The sequence below is a fragment of the Panicum virgatum genome, chromosome 9N, assembly GCF_016808335.1.
Source record: "Panicum virgatum strain AP13 chromosome 9N, P.virgatum_v5, whole genome shotgun sequence".
Classification (NCBI taxonomy): domain Eukaryota; kingdom Viridiplantae; phylum Streptophyta; class Magnoliopsida; order Poales; family Poaceae; genus Panicum; species Panicum virgatum.
The window spans coordinates 50,116,993-50,137,572 of NC_053153.1; the positions used below are offsets into that span (position 1 = coordinate 50,116,993).

Here is a 20,580-nt window from a genome sequence, read left to right on the forward strand (position 1 = left end):
ATGCAGGGACTCGGAGAGCTTATCGAGCTCCTGCTTGCGGACCTCGAGTCCCTGGCTGCGAGACTCGAGCTCGGATCGCTGGGCCGCAAGGCTGGCCTCCTCTTTGGCAATAGCCTTCTCCCGCAGCACCAGGGCTTTCTCCCGTCCCGCCGCCACGAGCTCCCGGTCGAACACCTTCCGGAGCCCTTTCCTGTAGGACTCAAGGTCGACCTAAAGCTCGGACCGGGCGGCGGCAGCACGGGAGGCCTCGGCCTTCGTGCGCTCCTCCAGGCGGATGTGCCAGTCACCGAGGCGCTGACGCAATTGTGGTGGAGGTACCATGTGGACATAATTGCGTGTTGCTGTAAGAAATAGATATGCTGTCACAATGATATCTGCTGTGTTTAGAGCAGCACGAGTCGGGAAGTGCTCTAATTGTGTATTTCTACTGTTACAAAAGGAAATTCTTTGCTGTAAACATTCTTGATAATAAAAAGGTCTCAGTTTATTTCTGTGTATTGATTCGTTCCTTTAGGTACTAGAAGTCAGCAGACAAGCTACTACTCTTCAATCATACTTGGAGCAAAGGGGAGCAAAGCTACCTGACGGGCATATAATTGGAAGAGTTGTTCTGCCAAATCCCAACTGCAGGTTAGTTCTCTTTACGAGATTATGTTGTGATTGCTTCTGTTGGATGCTTCTTTGATTTTCTCACTGTTCTTGTCAGTCTCTTTCTATTCTGTAGCTTTAACTACTTAAGTTGTTCTGCATCAGGCCTTCATATAATATAACTATTCAACCAGATGTTATGTTGTATGATCAATGGAAAGATCTTAAGGCAGACTCAAAGGGTGGACTCTCAACATGGTTTAAAGGTGCATTTACTGGAAGCAAAAGTGACATGCAAGATTCAGTACTCCAGAACCTACATTTTATTCTTAGCACATCACCTATGTGGGACAGGTAACATACACCATTTCTTGTTGTCCTTTTAAAATTCCCATTCCTCTATTTCGTTTCTTTTTGTGTATTTTGGCAGTGTTTCTATGGGAAGGGAAAGAACAACCAGAATGTAATATCCTTTCTATTTGGTTGGAGAAATTGCATTGTCCAGTTTCTTATTTTGTCTCAATTTTTTTCTTTGTTAAATTAAGGCACTTGATATAGCTGAGAGTAGTTATTGATATGTTCAAGTTCAATGCAAAAATGTAGAGTTCAAGTTGAACTTTTGATATATATAGTTACTTTTTTACATTCCATTTGTAGGTTGGAACTCAAAGGAGACAAAAATGTTCTTGGTGAGTTCATCGAGTTCAAAGGGAGGCAAGAGGACATTCAACTTCTCAAAAAACTTAAGAGGTCAAAAGTCGGTCGATTCATCATCCAGAAGTCAACTCTTTTTGGTGGTTTTGGTAAGTTCCATGAACCTTATAATGAGATTCATTGTTCAGGCGAGAGCTTATGAGTGGCTATCACTAAAGGCTGCTAGAGCTACCATTTGCTCATGGAGTTTTAGTAGCTTAGTTGTGCAAGGGACTAGGGAGTAGGGAGGATTGAATAAGGGGGGTAACTCAAAGAATAGATGCATATAATGCGCACAATTCGTTTTTTTAAATGCTTAGAAAAGGGGGCATGTTGCATTTGTGCATGATCATCTTGGTAAAATTGAAGGAAATTTATGATGTTCAGTGATGGCCAGTTGAGTTTGGGTACTAGGTGGAAATCCTTTGGTAGTTTCTTGCTATTTTGAGAGATCTGCACCTAAATACTGCAACGATGTTTATGAATTCCATTTATTTGGTCTGCTATGTTTATGCAAATGCAGGTAGGTCACGGGTTCAAATATTGTATTCTCCTCGTGATTATCGGGCTGAGGGGACTTCATCTTCAGAATGGAAAGAGATTTCTGTGAAGCAATACACAGAGATTGTTTTCCAGCCATTGCACTCCAAAAAAGTTCGGAAATTCAAGTTCTCAAGTGTTGTTTCAGTCACACTTAGTGCCTAGCAAGCAGAAATCTTAAGCTGCCGCTTTTCTGGTATACTTCGTACTTCCTTTTCGGTGTAACTCACTGAAATTATGCTTCTCTGTTTCCACTTGTAATTATGTGTGATAATGTGGAGGATAGTGACTTGGAGCGACGCCTCACTGAATAAGCCTCGCATTCCTGATTCCGTGACTGAGCAGGTTGGTTGCTGGTGCCTGGTGGGGAGGTTGTGGGCCCAGGCCCAGTTGCCGTTGTAGTGGTTAGTTGCCTTATCCTTTTGGGCTGGGATTTGAATGGTCGTTTTCTGTGGACCACGTCATTGATGTGCAAAATTGGTCTGAAACGATTCTTCTTGACTCATGTTTGTTGCGTCATGAAAGCATCACGCAAGAGCTGATGTTTGCACGAGCACGAATGTTCGTGATGGGCTTGACTGATACTCTGCAACTCCTGTTTCCAGTACACTGCTCCAACTTGTCAGGTGCACGCCTTGGATGGTTTTAGTTGGGGAAAAAGACATAGGAGTTTACTGATTGTTTTTAATCCTTTATTAAGCTCATTTGTATTCCATACTATCCAAGTCTGCCAAAGTTTCAGAGTCACGTGACTCGTGAAATCTAATGCCTTGTAGATACTAGAAAGAAGGCTGAGCATTTCTCCATCATATTTCCTGTACACTGGCAGTAACAGTACTGCAACTTTATTTGCCCCTTTGTTCAATCTAGATACTTTTCTTGGCAATTTATCACTCAAATACCCTTGTCAGGGCACAGCGTGTGCATCCGGCCAGCCAAACAAATTTCCCATTTTTGAGGGGAAACAAAAGAATACAACCACTACTAATATAGATACAAAAGAATACGAGTACAACCCTAGTTGCATCTGTGGGATGTAATTAATCAACTGAATAAATATAGGGGAAATCCCTAGTCCAGCTCCCCGTATACCCCGCCGGCGAACTCCAGCATGAGCTTGTTGAGCTTCTTGTTCTGGATCCTCTGTGGGATCACCTTCAGCTCGTCGCTGTAAAAAAACATCCAAATGCCACGTCAGCAAAAAAAAATCCAAAGCGTTCCCTGTCAATGCAAGCATCCAGATGAGGTTACCTTGGTGGCGAGCGTGGCGCGGCCGGCGAGAGCATCTGCGCGAGCTTGACGGCGTCCTCGGGCCGGCACACGGCGTTGTTGAAGCAGAGGTACCTGCCGTAGGCGGTGGGGCACTCGTAGGCGGCGACGTGCGCGTCGGCGAGTAAGTCGACGTCGACGGTGGCGAGGACGCCGGCGCCGTACATGTCGGGGGCGCCCTTGAGGTAGGGGTGCGCGGCGGTGAGCCCCGGCGCCGTGAGCAGGCCGGCGTTGACGGCCACCATGTCGACGCCCCGGTCCATGGCCAGCGCCCACGCCGTCTTCTCCGAGAGCGTCTTGGCCAGGGCGTGCCACAGCTGCAGTGCAGAGACACAGTTCAGGTCATCTGTCGATCCACTATTCCACTGCAGGCAAGAGGCCAGCAGGAACATGCGTAATCATGCATGGTGAGCCAATCATGGAAGGTTAGGATTATGCTCCAGCGGCCTCCAGCCAGCCAGCAGTGTTTTTCTCTCACACCACTGCAACAGCAGCCTCCAGCACCAGCCAAGCGAACAAACATGTCCATCTAGATCAGTACTTGAACAGAATTACACAGCGCTCTTGGCGCGTCTGAATCTGATAGGACGTGTACGTCTGTTTTAAGCACTCAACTCTCTTTCTGCGTGTCCCAATCCCTGAGCTACAGACAGTTGAGGAGTCAGCTTCGGCTAGCAGTCTCGACCTGATCCTTTGTTTTGGAAAATTCAGCAGCCGTCTCGATCGCTCCAGTTACTCCTTGGGTACGCCCATCCTTGGACCTTCACTCCAGAATCGGGGGGTCCTTGTGTCGCGCACAATGGGGAGCGAAGGTCGCTGAAAAAAAGTTGGTGACCAAGAACCCGGATTCTGAAGCACACCCCATGCACAGGAACGGAGGAAGAAGAAGAGTGCTGGCAGCGGCAGGATTGGACGGCAACCCTCCATGGCGTGGCACGTCCACGGAGGGCGACCAGACCTCGCCGTGCCAAGGTTTCTTTCCGTGTCGGATCCGATTTGGTAAAGTAGAGCACCGGCAGTTTCGGCGTTGATGGTGACGAGGGCTGAGCTGCGGGGTGAACTGAAGCTAGCTACAGTGAAAGGATCAGGCCAATGGCTCAGGATGATGTCCCTGCTAGCCCCCAACGCCCCCATCAGGGACCCCAGGACATGGCCAAGTGGCCATGCCGCTGACCCAACTTGAAACTATAGATGGCTATTCGGCCCGCCCGGCCCGGCCTTGGCACGGGTCCGTCCTAGCCCACTCTTTACCGGGCCGTGCCTAGCCCGGCCCTATATCATAGCGGACCGTCCCGTGCTAGCCCACGGGCTTCCCCGACGGCCCAGGCACGAGCCCGTGGGCCTGTTTCGTGCCGGGCCGGCCTACAGGTAAAGCCGGGCCGCCCGGCGCCCGAAGGGGAGAGGCGGCAGGCTGACAGCCGATGCGGCGGAGTCCGAGGAGGAGGCAGCGGCGTCTCGGCGGGCCGGAGATGACGAGGCGGCGGCCGGCTGGCGGGGCGGAGAAGGGACGGTGGTGTCCAGGACTCCAGGCGGGCTGGAGACGACTAGGCAGCGGCAAATGAGGAGGCCACGTCCGGCTGGCGGGGCGGAGAGGAGGCGGCGGCGTCTCGGTGTGGCGGGGCGGAAATGACGAGGCGGCGGCCGGCTGGCGGGGCGGAGAAGGGACGGCGGTGTCCAGGACTCCAGGCGGCCCGGAGATGACGAGGTAGCGGCAGATGAGGAGGCCGCGTCCGGCCGGCGGGGCGGGACGGGGGGCTGGGGGGCGTTGCGCCTGCGCCCTGCGCCGGCTGCGCGGACGAGGTGCCGAGGGGGGCAGGGGGCCATCCCGAGCCGGCCAGGGGTTGCGCGGATGGGGGATGCGCCGCCTAGGGTTTAGGGGGCCACATATATACCACTCCTTGGCTGTGGGCTGGGTTGGCTGTTGGAGTTAGCGGGCCGACATCGGGCCGGCCTGCTAACTCCGTGCCGGGCCGTGCCAGCCCACGGGCGGGGTGGCGGCCCAGGCTCGGGCACGGTTGACGGGCCGTGCCAGCCCGGGCCCAGTGGGAAGCGGGCCGTGCCGTGATTGGGCCGGGCCAAATTTACCGTGCTTTGGGCGGGCCAACGGGCTGCGGGCTGCATGGACAACTATACTTGAAACTGAATACTACACGTAGGCGCCGGCTTCTCTGAATTTACTCGATCTGATCATCTTTTTAGTAACTTCCCGTCGTCAGCAACCGGAAATCATCCGGTTGAATTTTTTATAATGGCGACTGCGTGCTACGGGCGGTATTGACTAGTGAGTGAGTGGCACGCACGTACCTTGAATTTCCTGCAGAAGGCGAGGTCGCTCCAGCACCTCTCGTCGACGGCGAGGTGCTCCTCCTCCTTGTCGGCGTCGCCGTTCCAGACGACGGCGGTGAGGGAGGAGGTGAAGACGACCCGCTCCATGGCGTCCGTCTGCGCGCACGCCTCCAGCACGTTGTGCGCCGCGCGAACCTCCTCCTCCACCGTCACCTCCTGCACCCATCCATTCATGCAATCAAAATCTCAAAACTTTTCATGCGTGGTAGTGGTAGCTGGTGGTACGGCTCGAGTTGCTGACGAGACGAGGACGAAGACAAGGGCTGGTTAGCTAGTTGCTCAGAGGGTGTTTAGTTGGTAAAAAAGTTTGGATTTGGCTACGGTAGCATATTTTGTTGTTATTTAATAATTAATGTTCAATTATGAATTAATTAGTATTATTAGATTCATCTAGTAGAAATCAGTTAGACTATATAATTAGTTATTTTTTCAACTATATTTAATATTCCATGCATCATGCATGCGTCCGAGAATTCGATGGGACGGATACTGTGCAATTTTTTTTTTTTGACTAAACGCAGCCTCAGCTTTGGTGCAGGCTGATTAGCAGCACTCCAGCTTTGGGCAGCACGGTGGTGGGAGGAGTGCTATTAATGCGCTAGGGGTACTCAGCTGTACTGTGCTCCGGTAGGGCAGGAGGTGGACGACGACGGGAGGGGAGGAGGAAGAAGGGCAGGCTCACAGCCACACATGAGCTGTGCCATTGATGAAGGGGGCCCCAGCTCTCCTCTGGAGCGAATTGAAGGAACCAACACCCTGGAATTCGACCGAATTCTTTGGGAGGGGAAAGGAAAAGAGAAAGGGAAGGCTCGAAACGAATCGTCTCTGCGCTGTTCTGTGTACCATGCGTGCACACCACCACTTGCAGGCAGCACAGCTACAGGCTACAGTAGAGACGGTCTGTGTGTGTAATCCTATAATCAAAATCCAATTCTACAGTATATATAGCAGTAAGAGAGAAACAAAGATTCATTCCTTAGTTGTATTGATATTGGATTTTGCAAAAAAAAAATAGAAAAGAAAGAAAACAACAGAGACAGAGAGACTTGTGCGGCTCGTTTTGCTACTCACATCGCATTGCGCCTGGTCGTCGGGCGTGTTGAACATGCAGAAGACGCCGGCGCACCCGCGGATGGCGTCGGCGATGGCGTGGTAGTCGAAGGGGTCGGCCCGGAACACCTTGAGGCGGTGCCCGTACGCGTCGCCGCCGCGCGACAGGTGCTTGAGCAGCGCGGCCGCCGCCGGGTCCTCCGCGCCGTCCTCGTCCTCCCCGCGGCCGTACGTGGCGGCGTGGACGGTGTAGCCCCGGCGGAGGAGGCGGTCGACGAGCGCGTGGCCCAGCGGCCCCGCGGCGTCCATGACGCACACGCTCTTCCCCGCCGCCGGCGCCGCGTCCACCGACCCCGGGCACATGGCCGCTCGCTTGCCTTCCTCCTCGCGCTCGCCCGGCCGGGGATTGATCAAGCCGGTTCTGCTGCGACCAGGAAAGCGACGCGGCGCCCGGAGGAGGAGGAGGAGGAGGGACTGGCGGAGGGGACTAGGCCGCGGCCGGTGATGTGGGGTGGTGGTGGACTCACGGGGCCAAGATGATGATCCCGCTGCTGCAAAGATGGGAAGGTGAGGCGGGGAGTATATAAAAGAGACGGGCCGTCCGGCCCGTTCCGTCGGGGGGAGAGAGCCAGGCCGCGCGGCACAGGACAGGGGCGAGACGGAGACGGAGTCCGAGCCGGGTCCGGGTCAGATCAGAGGGCAGGCATTCAAAGGGCGTGCCGTGGCGTCTGGTTTTCTGTTGCGCTCGGCAGGCTGCTGGCTGCCACAGGAACACACGAGTAGTACAGGTGGCGGTGGGACACGAATACGATACGGATTGGGGAGGGGCCGGCTCGAAGCCGGTGGTGTGGTGTGTGGTGTTTACTTGGGCGGTTGGGGAGGCGGACGCGCAGCCAGCGGCGGGCGGCATGGTGGCAGCTGGTAGCTGGCGCATGTGGCTCCTTCGCTTCCGGTGGTCAGCGGCTCGGCGGTGCCGCAGCCCCGATCCCACGAGCGCGCACGCGTGCGTGCAAGTGCAACGGCAAGATCTTTGACATGAATAAAAGAAGGGAAGAATGAAGAGGTCGAGGCGGGAAGAGCGGCGCGGCGAGCGCCCAACGTTCCGGACCTGCAGCTGCCGGGGAGCCTCTGCGTGCTCTAGAAGCTGCCTGCCTTGCATTAGAGGCAGGCGAGCAGCCAACTACCTTGCCAAACGGACGGGCGGATGGATGGAGTTGGGTTGGGTGGGAAATAATCTAGCTTGCCAGGCGGAGCGAGCGCTCCTGCGCCTGCGCCGGCGTGGCGCGGGCGTTGGCCACCGGCTGCACCTGCCTCCGCGGAGCCTCAGCGGCCCACCGATTCCAAACACCTCCTCCGATCCATCACTTAACAAAAAACAAGAGGGAAAAAAAATCATCCAGCCGCCTCAAGCCCAGTTTAGTTTCTAAAATTTTTCAAGATTCCCTGTCACATTAAATTTTTGGACACGTGCATAAAACATTAAATGTAGTTTAAAAAAATAACTAATTATATAGTTTAGCTGAAAATGATAAGATGAATCTTTTGAATCTAATTAGTACATAGTTGGACACTAATTACCAAATAAAAACGAAAATACTACAGTAGTCGGATCCAAAAAATTTCATGAACTAAACACGCCACTCGCATGGATCAACACCACATGCTTCTCCAGTCCCTTTCTCTTTTTTTCAAAAAAAAATAAACAGCACAGTTCACATTACACTATTATTATAGGATGCATACGGCACGCGTGCCATACTGCCACCATCCAGCCTATATGTCTATGTGCAAGCTTCACAGTGAGAGTCTCGGACAGTAGCCCAAGGGAACTGAACGAACGAAGGGATGCGGCATATATTCAGAGCCGATGGCCCCAACCCAACATCCTTCCCAGAAACCAAGTGCTACAAAAGCAGCGCACATGTTCTTCTCATAACACGCACGCTGCCGAGCCTAACAAGTGGATTCAATTTCTTCTAGTTCGCAAGCGCTTCGCTTTTTGAAAATCAAATCCAAGGTGCATGCACACTATATTATTAAGGTCCAAACGAACCAAGTACTGCACTGCTCGCTTAGCTTTTCTCTGCTGTATCTCTCTGTCGTCGTTCATAAAAACCTCCCTTTAATCATCAATCAATGGGGGACGGAACCCTTATTTCCTTCCCCCAGCTCATCATCTTAGGCCATGGAAACGGCCAGCTGCAATGCAAGGTCCAATCTCCCATCATATCTTTTTTTTTCATAAAATTGATTGGGATGATCCTGTCCGTCCATTTGTATGGTTCGTCCACCCCCTTTTCCTTCTCGTCGGGGACGGAGACGCACGTCACTTGATGTGACGTGATCTTGCCAATCTTTGCTGTAATTAATTCACATCCTGAATGATTATATTTATCGGGTCGTCTTTATTTGTTGTGCCTGGTACAACTAGTATATACTTAAACAGCTTGACTAATCCCGTTGCCACGTCATCGTCGTTCCAGTTCCGCTGCTACCTCATTGGCCACCCAGTCACAGGCGTCGTCCTAGGATAAACTAAGCTACCCAGCTGAGCACGACAACAGGTGAATCGAAGAAGCGTACATACCGCAACGTGCAGGGCGTCTCGTTTTACTTTACTTTAACCATCCCAAGTCCTTGCACATTTACTGATGACTTGGCTTGGTACTTTGGTTTTGGTAGGGTTTTGGCTAATTAAGTAATGTGAGCCATGGACTTCTCAGGCGACAATGCATGGATTATTGCTCGTCGTCGTTTACTACTACTCTTGCCACTTTTACCTGTGTCTGTGTCAGTGTTTTCCTTACCGATGGGTAACCGCCGGTTACCGCCGATTTTTACCGATACCGCTACTAGGCGGCAACCCATACCGGCGGTAAATTTCGAAAAATTTCGTCCGAATTTAAAATTTTAAAAAATATTTGAAATAAAAAAGGAAAAAATATGGTAAGAAAGTAGAGATGACATACATCATTCTAATATAGAACATGTTCAAATATTTGACTGTTTGGGCACTCAAAAAAATAAAAAAACTTTCGGACCGGTAATCCCGAGCGGTATCCTCTAATCCCGAGCGGTATTCGGCGTTTTCCGAGCGGAAATCGGCGCGTTTGGACCGGAAACCACTGCATTGTGAGTATTTCTTGATTTTACATTGATTTTTAGATGTTTGTTGTGTAGCTATATTCAAAAACATGTGTTCATATTAGCTATATGGATCCATTTGTTCATGTTAGTTGGATGTTAATTTGTTCATTTTAGCTATATGTATATATGTGTGTTCATATTTCAAATATGTACATATATTTTCATTTGTTCATTTGTTCATTTGGACCGGAAACCACTACTATGTATTATATATATTGACGATGATTGTTTGTGAGGACTATGGTTGTGATGATTTGCATGAACTATTGTTGTGATGATCTATATGGACTATGGATGTGAATTTCTATTTTTATGGATATGAACTTCTATTCTATGTATGTGTAAATATTATATAATTGTTTGATATATACCATCAGTAATGATATTTACAAAATTACGGTGAAATGCTGCCAAAATTTTTAATTTTCCAAAGTCATACGGTGTTTACCGGTTAAAAACGACGGTTACCGGTCGGTAAACATCGATTACCGGTCGGTAAACATCGATTACCGGTCGGTAAACAACGGTTACCGGTTTTTTAATTTGAATTGTCATTTCGAACGGTTTCTAGCGGTTTCCGGCGATTTACCGCCGGTTTACCGATACCGCTAGTTGGCGAAAATCGCTTTACCGTCGGTAAGGTGAACCTGGTCTGTGTGTGCTTGTGGACGACTGTGGTGGCCGGCCACGTGTGTGCTTCATGTCTGCTCGGCTACTAGTACTATTCTAGCAATCTGCATATATTCTTTACTTGCATGATGTGATAGGATATGTCCAGGGTGTGACGACGACCATGATGATGATGTTTTTGTCCATGACCTCAGCTCATGGATCATCTTATTACATACTAATAATTGATCCACCTGGAAGTACTAATCTTAGGGGAGGACGTGCTTCAGACGAGACAAACAGGTAGTAATCAAATACGAAAAGGAAAGGGAACATGACAAGACGTATTTAGTCCCACATCTATCCGATATGATCACGTAGCATGGATGTATATATGTATCGTTAGACAGCCGCCTAGCCAATTATATTAGAGAAATAATATGCATGGGTGATAACCCTACAATAACACTCTTCTGCCTTTCCCCGTTATTTCAAGCAAAATATTTCAAGGCTCTACTCAGTGAGTTCAGGTTTCAACTCAGAATCTGTTTTTTCAACTCCGAACAGAACTTTCAACTCGAGATGGGAAACTACAAGCGAGATGTACAATTAAACTCCAACACAAACTAACTCATCGCAGTTAGACAACTGATACCATGAAGGAGAATCATTTGTTGAGCGCAAGTAAAATTGTTCTCCTTCACAAGTACTTACACTACTACACAAAAGATTTTAAGGGACGGGCAAAAATGCTAGTTTACACAACTAAAACATCTAAAAATAATTTTTATAGGGGCAGGCTATAACGTGATCCACCCCAGGAGCAGGTCATGTCATGACCTGCCCCTACAAATCCATATTTAAAAAATAAAAAAATTTAAAAACAAAAACAGCAAAAAAATTAAAAAAATATTTCAGCCATGTCAAGCTACGATTTGTTTGACACACTTGGAATTTGAACCGCATACCTCAAGCCTCCGTACCTTACCACTATACTACACAGTCACATGTAATTTGATGAGATATGTCATTCATTTGTATTTACTCTGAAATTGATTTGTAGTGGGCGGATGACGCCATCACCCGCCCCTAAAAATCTATTTCTAGGGGAGGGTGACACCACCATCCGTACCTAATTTTTTTTTATATTTTATTCAAAAATTCATTTAAAACTTTACATATAGCCAAATAAATAAAAAAGTGAAACTTTTACACTATTATTATTGCAAACTATAGAAGCAAAAAAAATGCCAAGACGATTTGAGTGTATATGAAGGCTACAATTGTGGAAACCTCAAATTATTACTTGAGTTATATGAGATACTATATAGTTATAGCTACTAGAGAAACATTTTTTAGGGGTGGTGACACCATCAGCCGCCCTTAAAATTGGGGCTCATTTGTAGCTTCACCCGCTCCAAAAAAATGCATTTATTTTCAGGGCGGGTCAAATGCTATTGTGACCCCCACCATTTGTAGAAATTAATTACTTTTTTATCCGTCCCTAAAAAGAAAACAGGGTGTTGCTAAAAAATGGATTTTTGGTATTTTCCTTGTCCGTTTGAGTGCAGTGACAACTCAAATCTCTAACCCCCAACTCTAGTCTCTAGGTCTCTAATCTCAGCGGGAGTCTCCACTAGAGGCTATGACAAAAGACGTCGCAGTGTTGTACCTAGAGTAAAGTTGCATGGGGTGTAGCACCATGCATAAAAAATTCCAGGGTCTGCGAGGGCAAAAACACAGGTATCTTATTTTGGTTACCTATTAATTAAACCAACAGCTTAATAACTCTATTATTAAACTATTGAACGGTGCTTTAGAAATTAGGGTCTAGATTTTCAGATGTTGAACTGTGTTTTTGAGTTGGACAGAAAGCAATCAAGCAAAGCACTACACTCTACATCGACGGGGACGTACACTGTGGGGGCAAGGCAAACAATAGGTGGCGGTGGTTTTCTATATACGTATTCGAGAGGACGTGCACATTCTAGGCGTAGCTTGGAGTAATTAAGTTCGGGGCCAGGGGCCCGATGGGCGGGCAGGCCGCAGGCCCACCGTCCGATCGACCTGGACCAGCCGCCAGATAGCTGTAGCTCTTTGCCCTGAGCCGAGCCGAGCGCGCATGGAGTGGGGGACCATGCCATGCACGGATGCACCGCGTCGCCGCCGTCCTATAAATGCCCACTTCGCTGGCCGGCCGGCCGCTGCCCACCTACACGATCGAGATAGCATACAGCACGCGGCCACGTATAGAGTCGCACGCCACCAAGTCAAATCGTTGTGTGCTCACGGCCCAGCTAGGATCTGCAGTCCTGCCATGCCATTTTAATTTTTGATGATGCTAGTACAACTCCAGCCATGCACTTGACTAGAGTGCATTCAACGGCATGTGCCGACGAGCGTTAGGGCACCCGCAGCTGGGTCGACCCATCGAGGAGAGAGGCGGCCAACGTAGACGCAAAATTGAATCATCAAGAAGTCGATTTAATTTTTTTCTTCTTATCCTTGGCTTTTCAAGGTTGTTGAGGGATGTTGACCAACCCCCCCCCCCCCCACCTCCCCACAGTGTCCACCTCCGGCAGCCGCCGCCACCGCCGGCAACCGTTCGTGCAGCGGCGGCGGCCCGTGGTCGAGCCGAAGCCGGCTCCGCCCCCCACGCCGTCTCTTTCCCTCTCCCGCCTCCTTCATCCTCCCACCCTTCTGCCTTGCCGTCGCAGGTAACCGGGGCCGGATCCGACCTCCTCCTCGCCGGATCCGCGCCCCCATGGCCGGATCTGCTTCGGGCTGGGCGCGCAGGATGGATCGGTTGCAGCCGCGCCGCCGTCGCCGCCGGTTTGGGTTGGGGGGCGCTGCATGCCGCCGCCCCGTTCACCCTCGGGTGGCTGGCCGGGGGCCATGGCCGCGCCGTCGTCGTCGCCTCGGGTGGCCGGGGGCCATGGCTGCGTCGTCGTCGCCTCCTCGGGCGGCCGGGGGCCTTGGCCGCGCCGCCACAGCCTCGGGTGGCCGGGGCCCCTGGCCTCGCCACCGCCGCCTCGGGTCTGCGCCGCCGCTTCGCCTGGGTGCGGTGCCGCTCGCCTAGGACGGTTCGGGGGCTCCTGGCCGTGAAGTCGCAGGTGGTTCGGGGGCTCCTGGCCGTGAAGCCGCCGGTGGGCTCTCTGCTGGCCGGGCCTCTCCTCGCGCCGCCCTCGTTCCTCGCCGCTCTCGGTGGCTGTTGCTGCCATCCCCGTGGTGTGGTCTGGGTCCGTGGCGGCGCCGCAGCTTGCTCTGTCAGCCGTCGGCTCTGGGTTGGAAAGGGGTGGTGGCGAAAGCTTTGGTTCCGCTTGCGGACCGATGACGACGACGCCCTCAGGCGCCGTTTACCTTGTTGGAGTCATCCTTCCGCCCTTTTCCTCCCTCTCTGCATAGCTTTCCGGGTGAAAACCTAGACCTTGTTGGTCGGACGACGACGGCGCCTATGGCATCGTTTCCTTTCTGAAGGCGTTGTCTTGGAAGCTTTACTGGTGGCGGCCTTTTGCTCTCCTCGAAGAGTTTCTGCTTCTGCGTCTGCCTTCGCATCATTTCATCTACATCGTCCAGGTCGTGTTTGGTCTACGGAGTCTCTTCACTGGCGGATACTTTTCAGCAGTCGTCGCATTGGGGGAAGTTTGATTCGGGCGGATGCTTTGCCGCCATGGTTGGTTGCTTTGGGCGGATGCTTTGCCGCTGTGTTTGGTTGATCGGGTGGATGCTTTGCCACCTCTGCTGGGTCGTTGACCTTTGCACCCTGGACTTTGTTGCTTCTGCTTGCAGGCTCAGTTGTAGGGTTCTAGCGGGTGTTGTGGGCCGTGCCCTTTTGTCATCCCTGTGTTGCGTTGCTGCTGTTCTGGTTGTGTTTCCTTGTTTGCGTGCATTTTTTCAGTGTTTCTTTTTTTATTTCTTTGTACTCTTGTGTTGGACAAGCTCTGCTTGGCTGTATCAAGATTGTGTATGTAACTGCTTTCTTCTTAATGAAAAACATGCTCAGGCACGGTCGCGAAAAATCCTTGGCTTTTCATCTACCAGCTGCTTCTTTCTTCTATCTATTTCTATCGATGATCCCAACCAACTCACTTTTTTAATTGGATGAACCGATGCCACCAGGTCATGCATCGACTCCTCTCTCTCTTCTCAATGAGTCGGCATTCCACATAGAGCATGATTCACTTTGCGAAAGCCACTCGAGAAAAGCTTCTCGAGTGGCCGATGCATGGACCAACGTGGTATACCCAAACCGATGAATCATCATAGGAGGATCCGACTCATGCAAAGCAGAGAGAAGAATCGAATCATATTTGAGAGTCGACTTCTGGAGACTGAAAAAATGAATTGGCTCCACCTGACCGATGGACGAGTGGCTGGCGAAGCAACTTGGCCGAGGGTGCGTGATCGAGCGACTTCTTTTTTATTTTTATGTGAGGCCCACATTACTTTGCCGTAGGAGTTAATTTCTACTTTCTGCACACGTGGCTGTCTCCCTCCTCAAGGATTCGACTTGCTGCTGTGAATGCCCTTAGGCTGCCCGCACCGGGTACGCAACGCCGAACGCTACCTCGTCATGCAAAAAGTCCCGCACTAGGTACGCTATCCTAGAGGACGCGCTCCCCTCCGGTAAACCCAGCGGAGCTTGAGGCTGTCAGCTACGCGCCGTGCTGGCCCCACCCGCTTCCGCTTGCGCCATCCCCAACCATCCGCCGTCCCCACGGAGCTCGAGCAGCAGCTCGCCGTCGGCACCGAGCTGTAGCGGTCTGGCCGCCCACTCGCTTGCTGCTCGCCGCGAGTGAGGGAGGGCGCTGGGGAGAAAGATGGGGAAAGAGGGAGGAGGTTAGGAGGGGAGGGAGGGAGCTCGCCCTCTCGCCGCCGTCTTGCCGTCGCGCAGGTCTGCCCCCGCTCCCCCCGCCGCCGCGCCGGCTCCGTGACGCACCGTCTGCCACGCTGATCCGGCCCAAGCACCGACCCATGATGACCTTGAGCTCGGCTCGTTCGCCCCGCACAGGGCCGCCATGCTCCGCCGCCATGGACCCGCCGCGCTCGCCGGTCGTCTCCGTGGCATCTAGACCCCTAATTGATTTTGGTGATTTTTGACAATCACAATTTGGGGATATGATGCTTTGAAGAATGTGTGTGCAGGAATAAAATGAGAAAAACAAGAAGAAGATGAAAGGAAGGTCCCTAATTTCAAAATTAGTATGATAGATTCAATCGGGATTTAATTTTAATTTTCAATTTGAATTTGAGTATAGGATTCACCGTACTATCAATTGGGACGCTTTCGAATGAATTTCAGGTTGTTAAAATGCTTCACATGAGATGAAACTCTTGAGAGAAATTCACTCACAAAAATTCAGCCTCTGCACATTGTTTTAGCACATGGTCGGATGATCCGGCCTTGGGCCGGATGATCCGGCCGAACAGTGCCCGGAGGTTCGGAGTAAGTCCGGATGATCCGGCCCTAGGTCGGATGATCCGGACTTGGTGACTTGTGAGCGTCCAGAAGAAGGCCGGGCCGGATGATCCGGACCTGGGAATTTCAGTGTGTGTTTAGCTTATTCTGTCACGACCCCGGATGATCCGTGGTTACCCCGGATGATCCGGGTACCACCAGAAAACACACAACAATCACTTTCGGGGGTGGGAGTATATATACCCCTTCGCCCCCTTCATTTACTCTCTCTCTCTCTCTCTCCCCGACCAACCTCGACTCCAAAACACTAAATCCTCCACTTCTCTCCATCCAAGAGCTTGATTCTTGCAAGGAAACACTTAGGGTTTGAGAGGAAGTGAAATTCGAGGTGTGATTCGAGAGCACTCCGTGAGCTAGCACTTGTTCATCTCAAGAGGTATTTGAAGCAACCTTGATTTGTCGATTCGCATTTATTACTCTTGGAGCTTTGCTCCTAGACGGTTAGAGGTGCCGGTGAGCTCCCTTTCCTTTGTGGTTGAGCTTCCGGATGTTTGTATTACCCGTTCTTTGTGGACTTTTGCTAGTGAGCACCTCAATCCTCCTAAGTGGTTGATTGAGTGAGGGAAAGGGTTAAAGGGCAACCCTGCTCTTTGTGAGCACCTCAACGGAGACGTAGCTCCTTTGTGGAGTGAACTTTAGGATAAATCTTGTGTCTATTTCTTTTTTGTTGTATTTATTGTTCTTGAGCTAATCTTGACTTGATCTACTCGTTAGTTGCATTTCCTTTGTACTAAAGTGACTCACAGGCTTGGTTACATTATTTATCAACTTTGTATTCAAAGGGAATCGTCAAACGCTAAGTAAATTTCATATCTCGTGCAAGAATCTTTCTCCCTGTCGGATCATCCGACCCTAGGCCGGATCATCCGGGCCTGACAAGGACCGGATCATCCAACCCTAGGGCGGATCATCCGAGCCTGACATTTTTCTGCCAAGTTTTTCAGGAAATTTTTTAACAGGCCCATTCACCCCCCTCTAGGCCTAGTGTCGATCCTTTCAATTAGTATCAGAGCCTAATCTCTTGATTAAGGCTTAACCGCTAAGGGAAAACACTATGGCCGATGAGACTTCCGCAAGTGGTGGTGGTGCTCCCTCCACATATGAAGTCAATGATAGTGACTTCGAAGTTAGCGATATTGAAGGGGAAATGACTGAGCAAGAACGGGCAACCAAGCAAAAAGAGAAGATAAAGAAGAAGATGAATGAAAGGGTTGAAAAGAAGGCTCTAGCTCTTTTGAATGAAAAGATGAAGTTGAAAAGTGAGAAGAAGGATCAATAAGGATTTCACTCTATGTCTCATACATATGATAGTTCAAATTTCTAATCCTCCAATCTTTCATTCTCTACCGTTCCAATGGGCAAACCTCCTCACTTTGATGGAACCGATTATGCACGTTGGAGCGATGACATGCAAGTGCATTTATATGGACTTAACCCACATCTTTGGACCATTGTGTGCGTTGGTGTGCCTCAACTTGGAGAAGGCGAAGTGGTTACTCCGGAGCATGAGCATGATTTGTTTTGCAATGCCCAAGCCGTGAGAGTCATCAAGAGTTTTCTTTGCACAATGGAGTACAACAAGGTTAGAGGAATGATAAGTGCTAAAGAGATTTGGGAAACTCTCCAAATATCACATGAAGGCAATGATGAAGTCAAAGAAGGAAAGATGAATCTTTTCCAAGGAGAGTTGGAAGCATTTGTCATGAAAAAGGATGAAACCCTTCAACAAATGCATGATAGGCTCACTCTTCTAGAAACGGCCATGATGGTGAAAAACTTCAAGAAATTTATGAAGAAAAGAAACTTCAAGAGAGGGACCAAACAAAAAAATGCTACAATTGTGGTGAAAAAGATCATTTCATAGCGGATTGTCCTCAAAATGAGAATGATGAAAATGAAGACAAGAAGCACAAGGGCAAGGGCAAGGAGAAGAGCTATGACAAGGAGAAGAGGTACAAAGAGAAGAGCAAAGAGTACAAGAAGAAGCATGGCAAGGCTCATGTTGGTGAAGAATGGGAGTCTAGCGACGACTCCGACAATGAGGGCACGGCATCTCTTGCCTTGCTCTCTACATCATCAACACCAAAGCTCTTCAACAACCTCTCCGATGATGAAGATGAAAGCCCTATGTGCTTTATGGCCAAAGGGACTAAGGTATCAAACTATGCCAACCCTCCATCTTCTCCTACCTCCACATCTAGTGAAGTAGAAAATGATTTAGGTGAAGAGGAGGCCCAACTCAAAGAAAATATGATAAAGAAGTTTGGCAAACTAGGTTATAAACAAATTAAGAAACTTATGGAGAAATTAGAAAAAAAGAAAGAGATTCTTAGAGAACAAGAAGAATTTCTCATCCTTGAGAAGGAGAGAAACCTTGCTCTAGAAGAATCTTTAGCCAAAGAAAAATATAAGGTTGAAAAATTGACAATGGACTTGTCTCTTTCCAATGACTCAAATTTGATGATGTCAAAGGATCATGCTTTGGCAATTGATTCACTTGCTAGCCTAAAGAATGCTCATAGTGAACTTCAAGAGAGGCATTCACGCCTTGAAGATATATACAAAAATCTTGAAGTGAACTATAACACTCTTTGAGAGAAAACCATGTCTAATTCCAAAGCTACTCTTGACTCTAATTCCTCCACTAGCAAAGGGTGCTCTAAATGTCATAATCATGATATGAATGCTTGTGTTACTAACCTTGCAAAGCTACAAGAAGCAATCAAGGCCAAAGATGCTCAAATTTACAAGTTGAACATGCTAGTTGGAAAGAGAAACCTTAAGCCAAATAGTGATTTCGAGTCACACCCGGCTTATAACACGCCTCAAAGGTTTCCAAGCATTTATGATGGACTTGGCTACACAAGAGGAAACAATGCAAATGATTCTAAGATTGTGAATGGCAAGTCCATCCCTCTTTGGAAGAAAGGAGCAAATCTTGGTGACTTGATGAACATGGCTCACCGTGGCACAAAGATGAGTGTTGACCAAGGTAAGAACAAGGTTGAGAACACAACGAAGGTCAACACAAGCAACAAGAATGTGTCATCTCCCATATTACGTAACTACTCCGTTGACTACACCGTGATGATCCAAAATGGGAAGATGGTGGTCAAGTACATTGGTGCTCACACAAGGAAGTTGAGAAGTGTGTGGGTGCCCAAGATGGCTTATACTAATCCTTCAAGGACCCAAACAAGTTTGGTTACCTAAATCTTGAGCCTTAATTTATTTTGTAGGCATACTCCTTGTTGGCATTTCTTAGCATCGTCACTAGGAGTGGTTAGTTCCTAGCAACGGCGCCTCGAAGATGCCGTGTGGTATGTCTTAATGTTTACAGAAGGATCCGCAAGCGCACGGATATACCGTTGTAGTATTTCACCCGAAAGTATTCAAGGTATCGTTATTTATATTTTTCCAAGGGATGGCTAGGTTGTGTAAAGTGTATTTACTTAGTTGCATTACCATGACACGTATGAGCAAGATGAAGATCACTGACTATACAGGGGTAAGTGATAAATGAAGGATAATCAGGGGTAATGTGACACACACAGAACAACCAACTCTCATGAATAAAGAATAAACAAGCAATCCTAAGGTTAGTGGGAGCATAGTCAAAGATTCCTGTTATACTAATCATGTTAGCAGATAAGTTACGTTAGCTGCGTTGCTTAGAGCTGCATGTGCCGGGAAATTAGGGACATCGGGGAGAATGACCCGCACTGGAGAACATCCAGTCCTGTTTCATCTTTGCATGAACTCCTACACCGTACCCGAACGTCGGGGAGTACGCTAACCGAAAAGCAGCTTCCCGGCGGACCAATAGGGCTGTCACCACCTACGGTCTACCCTAGTCACACCATGGAGCACCGTTATATCCGAAGGATCCTGTATACCCGATCACCATGCCCGCATATGAGGTCACTACCCTAGCACCCCCGGGTCCCCCACCCTTCGGATGGACAGGTAAGATGCTAAGGCAAGCTCGAAAGCACAACGAACCGATATCCTTACCCAGATCATCTGGTCTAAGCATGCAACTACTATAACTTGGATAAACACTGATCAAGGCTAAGCAAGCTACGAACATAGCAAGATAACCAAGAACGAACTCTGAATGATTAGCATAAAGAAAGTCGGAATACAAAGCCATACCAGAGGCTGAGGATTGCTCGCCGACCCTGTGGATGACTTGATTCGCTAAGAGATGAAGTACTAGCCTAGCTCCACTATCCTAATGAGTACAAGTCACAAGAGAGTGTAGACAGAGAGGCTTTCAAGTGGTGTGTGTTGAGAGAGTGGTGGGAGGCCCCTTTTATAGCTTGAGAGGTCGGTTCCCGCCATCTCCTTGTATGGAAACATGCCAAACCACCATTGAGAGGATAGGATCAGTCTTCCCGCCAAAACTCAGCGGGAAAACCTTCCATAAGGGGTCGGCCGACCCCTTCTTCCCGCCACTAGCCACCGTCCTTCTCTGGTACACTGACTGGTGAGTCCTGATGTTAGATGGTCGGTGCCGGGGCTTGGTTAGTCGGTTTGGTCTGGTTTGTGGGCCTCCTTTGCTCATGTTATGCAGGATACGATTGTCTATGTCTTCTGTCTGCGTATTCATCGTGTTTTCGTCTTATTCTGGACTTGTTCTCCTGAAATCATAAATTCTCGAAAACAACTGTGGAGTTAGGTTAGTGATACAAATATGCGAGTAAGAGGTATAGTTTTCCTGGTTAAATGAGTATAGTTGACGGTCATATTTCGCACTTAACGACCGTCAACAACACCCCAAACTAGCCTTTTGCTCGTCCCTGAGCAAAACAAGGCATTCGTTGTTGATCAGGTGTTGCTACAATGTTGAATTTCCA

The 20,580-nt window shown here is 49.4% G+C and overlaps 2 protein-coding genes across 2 annotated transcripts; one reads left to right on the forward strand and one right to left on the reverse strand.

Annotated features, from left to right (window-relative positions):
- LOC120689079 lies at nucleotides 1-2,153 on the forward strand. The gene is made up of 5 exons (XM_039971418.1): nucleotides 1-165; nucleotides 515-630; nucleotides 754-942; nucleotides 1,246-1,391; nucleotides 1,805-2,153. The coding sequence occupies exons 1-5, from the start codon at nucleotides 1-3 to the stop codon at nucleotides 1,984-1,986; spliced, it is 798 nt and encodes a 265-aa protein (XP_039827352.1). The 3' UTR covers nucleotides 1,987-2,153.
- Nucleotides 2,154-2,584: 431 nt separating this feature from the next.
- On the reverse strand, nucleotides 2,585-7,159 carry LOC120690173 (cinnamoyl-CoA reductase-like SNL6). Its single transcript, XM_039972723.1, has 4 exons — nucleotides 6,508-7,159; nucleotides 5,395-5,592; nucleotides 3,073-3,407; nucleotides 2,585-2,989 (listed from the first exon to the last, which is right to left on the reverse strand). The coding sequence occupies exons 1-4, from the start codon at nucleotides 6,847-6,849 to the stop codon at nucleotides 2,893-2,895; spliced, it is 972 nt and encodes a 323-aa protein (XP_039828657.1). The 5' UTR covers nucleotides 6,850-7,159; the 3' UTR covers nucleotides 2,585-2,892.
- Between the last annotated feature and the right edge of the window lie 13,421 nt (nucleotides 7,160-20,580).